At 59.7% G+C, this 8,946-nt stretch overlaps 1 protein-coding gene across 2 annotated transcripts; it reads left to right on the top strand.

Annotated features, from left to right (window-relative positions):
* Positions 1–3,051: 3,051 nt before the first annotated feature.
* Positions 3,052–6,567, top strand: LOC120390643 (chemokine-like receptor 1). Of its 2 annotated transcripts, none has more exons than XM_039513400.1 (3): positions 3,052–3,082; positions 3,803–3,908; positions 5,468–6,567. In XM_039513400.1, exon 3 carries the CDS (start codon positions 5,475–5,477, stop codon positions 6,411–6,413), a length of 939 nt encoding a protein of 312 aa, XP_039369334.1. In that variant the 5' UTR covers positions 3,052–3,082; positions 3,803–3,908; positions 5,468–5,474; the 3' UTR covers positions 6,414–6,567. The 2 variants fall into 2 exon arrangements, with proteins under 2 accessions (XP_039369334.1, XP_039369333.1); XM_039513399.1 differs by having other exon boundaries at positions 3,669–3,908.
* The last annotated feature ends 2,379 nt before the right edge of the window (positions 6,568–8,946 follow it).

Raw genomic sequence — 8,946 nt, 5'->3', positions numbered from 1 at the left:
CCCATTCGCTCTGCCCCCGGCCTTGCTCAGAGATGGCCAATTTCAAGCCAAGCCGAGTGGGCGCATGTTTTTCAGAGCACTTTGACTCGTCAGTTCCAACAGGAAGAGGTTTCTCTGCAGGCCCGGCTGCAGGGGCTCCCTTAGCAGATCTGCTGCGGGAGGACTCAGGCTCCCAGTTCTGAGCTCAGCGTCTGCAGCACCTGGTTGCAAGCAGCCCCCTGAATCCAAGAGCCTTTTCCTCCCTGCACACCCACGTCCAACCCCGGGACATCAGCCCGGCCGCACTCATGCCAAACACCACAGTCACCGTGTCTCTGGGGCACGTGCCTCTTTGGGACCCCTGTCGAAGCTCCAGCCTCTTTGGACACGTGGGTCCCTCTGAGGGGCGGTGGGTGGAGTTGATATTTGCCCAGGGGGTACCGCTGGACCCCCATTTCTGTGCATCCCTGGCCCTCGGTTGGGCCGTGCTGCCGCCCCTGGCCAGCCAGTCTCACAGGGCTCTTCCTGCAAAGGCAGACGCTGAGTTGTTGTTTCCATTCGTGGTTTGTTTTGTCTGGGTCAGACAGAGCAGCCTGGGGTCAGATTCAGAGCTAAAGGAAGTGAGGTGAACACACGAACGTGGGAGGGGAACAGACACACAGATCATTTACTGAGCAAATACTCACATTCCTCTCCACCGCGTCTCTCGCTGCGCTGGCTCCGCGTTCCCATCGGCCCCGCTACCCAGGGGAGGCGAGACAATGGGCAGAGACCCCTTGGTGGGGCTGAAAAGCCACTTCCATTCTAAGCCCTGCTGGAAATCACAGACATTTTTATCATCAGGGAAAACCTGTGGGACTCCCTGCTGCTGGGTACTGGTGGGTTAACCTGTGGGACTCCCTGCCGCTGGCATTATTGGGTTCAAACTGCAGGACTCCCTACCACAGAGTATTAGTGGAGTTAACCTATGGGACTCAGTGCAAAGAGATATAATTATGCGAGGACTGTGATAGTGAATTTCTCTGTCTTGTTTCAAGTCAATTGGATGTTAAATTCCCACCTTATGATGCTTGAAATCCCTCCCTCCCAGAGCAAGACCTAGAACCCAGGAGTCCCGATTTCCCATTTTCCTGCTCTAATCCATCAGACCCCTCCCAGAGCAGGGGTTAGAACCCAGGAGTCCTGGCTCCCAGCTACCCCCTGCTCTAACCATGAGGCCATTCTGCAGAGCACAGAGGACTCCATGCTAAGAAGTCACGGGAGATGCAGTCCCAGACAGAGCCAATACCCCAAGGACCCTGGTGCAGGGCTGGCAGCACGGCCCTGGGGCAGAGAAGTGGCTCAGCGGTTTGAAGCTTCCTGTGTTACAGTGAGGTGAGAGGGACCCTGCACATACTCCCCAGCTCAGGATGCAGCAGCAGTTCCTGTCACAGGCAGCTGAGCACCTCAGGCAGTGTGAGGAGGGTGAGTTACTTTGTCTTGTAGCAGAGAGTTCCACCGGCACCAGCTTTTCTGTGCACCTGGAGTCAGCACAGCACCGTTCCAAGCCCCCTCCCCCCGGCCAGTCAGTCCCCTGCCATAGGGCCAGACCAGAGCCGGCGCCCCCTAGAGGGGAAAGGACCCGTGTCCTAGTCCCTGCTCCAGAATCTTGTGCGTTCTGGGTGGAGGGCCAGGACGCTGGGGTCTATTTCAGATTCTGGGAGGGGAGTGGAGGCCAGGGGGTTAGAGTAGGTGGGGGAGGGCAGAACTCCTGGATTATGTCCCCTCTCTATGACTCAGTTTCCTCATCTAACAATGATATTTGGGGGGGGGGGGGAGTGTATATCCCTGCTGCCCCCTGCTGGAGGGGATGAGCCCTGCTCTGTGTGTGAGTATGTGTGTGTGTGTGTTTGTTTCCCTGCTGGAGGGTGTGTGTGTGTGTGTGTGTGTGTGTCCCCCTGCTGGAGGGGATGAGCCCTGCTCTGTGCGTGTGTCCCTACTGCCCCCTGCTGGAGGGGACGAGCCCTGCTGTGTGTGTGTCCTTGCTGGAGGGGATGAGCCCTGCTCTGTGTGTGTGTGTGTGTCCCTACTGCCCCCTGCTGGAGGGGACGAGCCCTGCTCTGTGTGTGTGTGTGTGTGTGTCCCTGCTGAGCGTTGCTGTGTGATACCCGTGTGTGCTTTCGCACACTGATTGGGAGTGCCCACGGGGAGAGGCCTGGCAGCAGAAATGACCCCTCCCTACCCCTGCACACTGTCTGGGGGGGGGGGGCGAGGGGGGTGAAAAGCTGAAAAGTGCCACAAACTGGAGTTGGACAGGCTGGGGGAGAGAGGCTCTGACACACACACACAACAGGTCCCGTCCCCTCCAGCAGGGGGACGGACGGACACACACACATAAGGGCTGATCCCCTCCAGCACGGGTAGCGCGCACACACACGCACCCCCCCCCCGCAGGGCTCGTGCCCTCCAGCGGCAGGGGGCGACAACCCCCCCCCCCACACACACACACAGCAGGGCTGATCCCCTCCAGCATGGACAACACACACACACACACACACACACAGAGTCTCTCCCTGCCCCGCTCCCTCCTCCCTCCAGACACACACGCCCGGCCCGGCTCCCTGCGCAGCGGACCCGGACCCGCCCCTGCCCGGCGGCCCCCCCGGACCTGGCGGCAGCCGCTGCCAGGTGAGTCGCGCCCCTCTCCCTGTCCGGGGGCCGGGCAGCCTGGCCCCCATCCCTGCGGCCTCTGGGCTCCTACCAGATAGGGTTAAACACACACACACACACCCGCCGGCTGCTGGAACAGTTTGTATGGGAGGGGGCTCTGAGAGCCCTTGACCCAAACTGCAAACCCCGTATGTATAATAGAAACCACGTCAAGCACGGCTGGTTCCAGCGCCTAGTCCCCCACCCCCCGGGAAACCAGCGCTACCCGCCTCAGGCAGCTGGGGAAACTGAGGCACGGGACAGGCAAGAGTCCTGGCTCCCAGCCCGTCCTTTGTTCTCCCCTCTAGACCCCACTCCCCTCTAAGGGCCAGGAGTAGAACCCAGGCGTCCTGGCTCCTGGCTCCCAGCCCCCCCCCCCGCCAACGTAAATCCCTGGAGAATTGTTCCTCCTCAGGTGAGTGGTTTTGCTTTTGCTGTGGGGAATTGGGGGGGGGCGAGAGCTGGGATTTAATGGGTTAGAGCAGGGGGGCTGGGAGCCAGGACTCCTGGGTTCCTTCCACCCCCAGCTCTGGGACGGGACTAGTATTTAGTTTTTAGATTGGGGGGGAGAGAGGCAGGACTCCTGGGAGACAAGTGGGGTCTAGCGGGTGGGGGAGGGGAGTAGTCTGGACTCCTGGGTTCTATTCACAGCCAGGGCTGGGCTCCCCCCCATTCTCCGCCTTCTCTGTAGCGGAGACCTTGAGGATGGATGCCGTTGCTCTGGCTACAGCTGTACAGTGTGTCTGGGAACATTGCAAGGAGGGGGGGGGGGGACACAGGTGAACGGGTCCCGCCAGGGGGTGGTGGGAACTGGCAGGGGAGGGAAGGTACGTTCTGTTCCTGGCGGGAGGGGAGGGGGCTTGGAGGCAGGACACCTGGGTTCTAGCTGTGGGAGGAGAGGGGGGTCTAGTGGGGGGAGGGGCAGGAGCCAGGACTCCTGGATTCTCTCTCCAGCTCTGGGCACGGAGTTGGGTCTAGTGGTTAGAGCGGGGGGGAGATAGTATTTATACAGAGGCGTGAACGCCAGAGAAGAGGAAGGAGGGACAGACGCTCCCCCAGCGGATCAGTCGCAGAGGCAGGAAGAGGACCCAGGAGTCCTGGCTCCCAGCGCCCCCCTGCTCTGACCCACACGCAGGGCTGCCAACCAGCGCTTAGGACGAGGCTTTTCATCTCCCCGCAAGAAGCTCGGGACTCGCTGAGTTCTGCGAAAAGCAGCAAGAAACCCCCCCTGGCGAATGCCGGTGAGTCCTGCTCAGGGTTGTTGTTAATAATAATGATAATGAGAATAGCAATAGCGGGAGGGGGTGGGGCAGGGGGGGCTAAGAAAACACTCCCTTATTTTTGAAATATGATGTTGGTAACCTTAAACCCACCCAGAGCCAGGGATAGAACCTAGGAATCCTGGCTTCCAACCCCCCCCCCCCCGTTCTAACCACTAGACCCCACTCCCCTCCCAGACCTAGGGAAAGAATCCATGAGTCCTAGTCCTGGCTCCCAACCTTCCCCCCACCCTGCTCTAACCACTAGACAGCACTCTCCTTCCAGAGCTCAGGCTAAAACCCAGGCTTTCCAGCTCCCAGCCTCCTCCTGCACACCCACTCACCTCCTCCTGCTGTAACCACTTGACCTCACTCTCCTTCCAGAGCTCAGGATGAAACCCAGGAGTCCTGCCTCCCAACCCCTCCCCCACCCTCTAACCACTAGACCCCACTTCCCTCCCAGAGCTGGGGATGGAACCCAGGAGTCCCAGTTCCCAGTCTCGCCCCCCCCCCCACTGTAACCACTAGACCCCATTCCCCTCCCAGACATGGGGATAATAAGCAGGAGTCCTGCCTCCCAGCCCCCCTGCCCCAACCACAAGACCCCACTCCTCTCCCAGAGCTGGGGATAGAAACCACGAGTCCTGCCTCCCGCCCCAGTCTTCCTCCCAGATCTAGAGATAGAACCCAGGAGTCCTGACTCTAATTCTCCCACCCCACTTCCTTCCCCACCCCCCCTCGCTCCCCCCAGCTGGCACAGGGGCCTGGGCTCCAGCAGCCGCTGCTGGAGCGATGATCATGCAGCAGCCATGCTCAAGCCCTAACCACCCCCCACCGGGGCAGGGGGCCTGGCTCCTCGCCCAGTGCCGAGCGCCGCCGGTCCCCCGGGCCCCCCGCTAGCACCGCACCCAGCTGAGCTCTCACCCCCACGGGGCTGGGAAATTGACGCATTAGGATGGAAGCATTGGGCCCAGCTGGTTGTTTGGGAACAAAGCAGGGAGGGGGCCTGCGGTCAATGCAACTGCTCCCATTAGCGTCACTAAATGAGCGGGGCTCAGAGAGAGGGACGGGTGGGGGGAGCCGTCACACACACACACACACTCCTTCCAGCAGGGTCACACGCACGGTGCCCACAGCCATTAGTTTAGTTAGTACATGGGTAGTGGTGGGAGTGGAGGTTTGGAGCATTCAGCTGAGACTGGGACCTCAGTGGTGGCCCAGTTAATGAGTCCTGGCTCCCAGCCCCTGCCTGCTCTAACCTACCAGATCCCACTCCCCTCCCAGAGTCATGGGTAGAACCCAGGTGTCCGGGCTCCCAGCCCCCACCTGCTCTAACCTACCAGACCCCACTCCCCTCCCAGAGTCAGGGGTAGAACCCAGGTGTCTGGGCTCCCAGCCCCCACCTGCTCTAACCGACCAGACCCCACTCCCCTCCCAGAGTCATGGGTAGAACCCAGGAGTCTTGGCTCCCAGCCCCCCATCTGACCCCCAGGGAGAGAACCCAAGCTTAGGACCTTTCACAACCTACCTTGTCTCTTCAGCAGGGCGATGCTGCCCATCAATGCCACATCCGGGGAGGCCTCGCTGCGCCAGGCCATGAAGGTCACCACGGCCGTGGCCTTTGGCTTCATCTTCTTGGCAGGGGCGGTCGGGAACGGGGCGGTGCTGTGGGTCACGGGCTGGAAGCTGCGCTGGACCCCCAACACCGTGTGGTTCTTCAACCTGGCTGTGGCCGACGTGGCCTCCACCTCTCTGATCCTGGTCACCGTCCTGTACCTGGCCCTGGATCTGGACTGGCCCTTCGGCTCCGTGGCCTGCAAGCTGGCCAACTGCCTCTTCGGCTTGAGCCTCTGCAGCGGGGTCCTGCTGCTCAGCGCCATCAGCGTGGACCGGTGCGTGGTGGTGGTGGCCCCGGTCTGGTGCCGCAATCACCGCACGCCGCGGCTCAGCTGGGTGGCCTGCGCCGCTATCTGGGCCCTGTCGCTGGCCACCTTCGTGCCCAGCTCCTTCCTCTTCTCTGAGCTCTCCTTGGAGAGGAACCGGAGCTCCTGCAGCAACCTGGACGTCTTCCAAGACTGGAGGCGCCAAGAGGCCGAGATCTTGACCGTGTTCATCTTCCTCTCCCAGTTCCTCCTGCCCTTGATGGTCATCTCCGTGTCCTACTCCATCCTGGTGGTGGCCATGAGGCGGAAGAGGCTGGCCAAGTCCAGCAAGCCCCTCTTGGTGGTCACCAGAGTCATCTTCTGCTTCTTCCTCTGCTGGTCGCCCTACCATGCCTTGGCCTTGGCCAGGATCTCCACGACCCACATGCCCAGCGCCGTGCGCCTGGTGGCCATCCCTCTCTCCAAGTGCCTGGCCATGTTCAACAGCTGCATCAACCCCCTGCTCTACGTCTTTGCCGGGAGGGAGTTCCAGGATGCCGTGCGGAGGCCGCTGGTGCAGGCCTTCAAGGCAGCCTTCGAGGAGGCGCCGCCAACCCATGTGTGACGGGGGAGACGCCGTACTGCAGGGAGCCGGCGGGGGGAGCTCTCCCCTGGCAGTCAGGGCTAGCCCTGATGCCCCAGCATGGCACTAGGGGGCGCTGTGCTGCAGGGGGTGAGGTGGGGGCTCTCCCCTGGCAGGCAGGGCCAACCCAATGCCACTAGGGGGTGCTGTGCCACAGGGAGCCAGCTAGGGTTGCTCTCTCCTGGCAGTCAAGGCTGGCCCCAATGCCCCTGGGTGGCACTAGGGGGCGCTGTGCTGCAGGGGGTAAGGTGGGGGCTCCCCTGGCAGTCAGGGATGACCCCAATGCCCCAGGTGGCACTAGGGGGTGCTGTGCTGCAGGGAGGGGGTCTCCCCTGGCAGTCAGGGATGGCCCCCATGCCCCAGTGTATCACTATGGGGTGCTGTGCTGCAGGGGGTGGGCTGGGGGGGCTCTGCCCATTATGAACCAGAGGCCCTGCCTGGGACATGGACATTTTCCTATGTCACCTGCCCCTGGGTCCTTTCCTCTGAGGCAGGGGGCAAAGCTGTGGCTAGCACCAAGATCTCAAGCCCCATGTCCCACCTCCTCTCTCCTGGCCTCGGGTGGGAGCTGACCAGGAAGCACACGTGCGGTTTGGAAGGAAACTCCTCCCACCTTGGTTCCAAAATGGAAACAAAAGAGACCTAAGATAAAGATACTGGATTGTGAAACGCGCCAAAAACCCAAACCCAAGGTTGGTTTGGGTGCATTGAAAGAGTTTGATGCCACCAGGACTTGTTAAATACAATTGATCAAATACCAATTAATTGTTTATCATATACAACTAACTATTTATAGAAATCATAGAATCTCAGGGTTGGAAGGGACCTCAGGAGGTCATCTAGTCCAACACCCTGCCCAAAGCAGGACCAAAGCCAACTAAATCATCCCAGCCAGGGCTTTCTCAAGCCTGACCTTAAAAACCTCTAAGGAAGGAGATTCCACCACCTCCCTAGGTAACCCATTCCAGTTCACCACCACCCTACTAGTGAAAAAGTTTTTCCTAATGTCCAACCTAAACCTCCCCCTCTGCAACTTGAGACCATTACTCCTTGTTCTGTCATCTTCTACTACTGAGAACAGTCTAGATCCATCCTCCTTGGAACCCCCTTTCAGGTAGTTGAAAGCAGCTATCAAATCCCCCCTCATTCTTCTCTTCTGCAGACTAAACAATCCCAGTTCCCTCAGCCTCTCCTCATAAGTCATGTGCTCCAGCCCCCTTATCATTTTTGTTGCCCTCCGCTGGACTCTCTCCAATTTATCCACATCCTTCTTGTAGTGTGGGGCCCAAAACTGGACACAGTACTCCAGATGAGGCCTCACCAGTGCTGAGTAGAGGGGAATGATCACATCCCTCAATCTGCTGGAAATGCCCCAACTTATACAACCCAAAATGCCATTAGCCTTCTTGGCAACAAGGGCGCACTGTTGACTCATATTCAGCTTTTCGTCCACCGTAACCCCTAGGTCCTTTTCTGCAGAACTGCTGCCCAGCCATTCGGTCCCTAGTCTGTAACAGTGCATGGGATTCTTCCGTCCTAAGTGCAGGACTCTGCACTTGTCCTTGTTGAACCTCATCATATTTCTTTTGGCCCAATCCTCTAATTTGTCTAGGTCCCTCTGTATCCTATCCCTACCCTCCAGCGTATCAACCACTCCTCCCCACTATTGACCAAAACATGACACACCACCCCCCCAGCTCCGGAAACAGGGACTTGTTTGCCTCTGATGTGTTCCAAAAACCCAACCGAACCCATTCAGGCCTTTCCCTTTGCTCCATTGCACAATGCACCCAGGTCAGTTGCTGCTTTGGTTCCTGTCTTAGAAACACCAAAATCATCAAATCCATCAGGAAACCCCCAAAAAGGGTAATTTTGAAATGAAACAACTCAGCTCTGCCCATTCCCTTCGAATGGCGGCTTTGAACCCGCCTCCCCCGCCAGGGAATTGCCTCTGAACAGACGCGTTCCCCAGCTTGTGTCGATTTCAACCCAGCGGCGTTTTCTGACAGATTCTGCCCTTTGGAAAACCTCAGCCAGCTCTCCTGGAGGGGGCGGCCTCCGCTGGGGGGTACCAAGAGCCCCCCCCCCAGGGGTAACAGACTCATCTCTGCCCCCAACAGCCATGGTACTTATAGGGAGAGAAGGACGGGATCGAGAGGCTGATCTCCAGGTGGTTGGGGAGGGGCCCTTCCCCTCAAAGGGGCCCAGCTCCAGGCTGGGGGCCTGGCTGGCTCAGGGGGCAGGGAACAAGCAGGCCCAGGCTGGGGGACCAGCTGGCTCAGGGGGACAGGGAACATGCAGGCCCAGCTCCAGGCTGGCTTGGGGGGCAGGGAACAGGACATAGGCACTTTCCCCTATAGGGGGCAGAGCCCCAGGCTGGGGGACTGGCTGGCTCAGGGGGCAGGGATGGTCCTAGGGTCCCCGGCTACTGCAGCACTTGTCTGGGAGGAGACTGAAATTCCAGGGAAAGGGTCACAAACTCCCTCAGTGCTTGGCCTGAGGCCCTCGACTTGCC

Source organism: Mauremys reevesii, linkage group 24, assembly GCF_016161935.1.
Source record: "Mauremys reevesii isolate NIE-2019 linkage group 24, ASM1616193v1, whole genome shotgun sequence".
Lineage (NCBI taxonomy): Eukaryota > Metazoa > Chordata > Testudines > Geoemydidae > Mauremys > Mauremys reevesii.
Note: the sequence above shows the minus strand (reverse complement) of the source record. Positions and strands in the feature narration are given on the sequence as shown.

Coding starts and splice junctions, on each gene's coding strand:
- LOC120390643 (XM_039513400.1), top strand. CDS start 5,475: ATGCTGCCCATCAATGCCACATCCGGGGAGGCCTCGCTGCGCCAGGCC.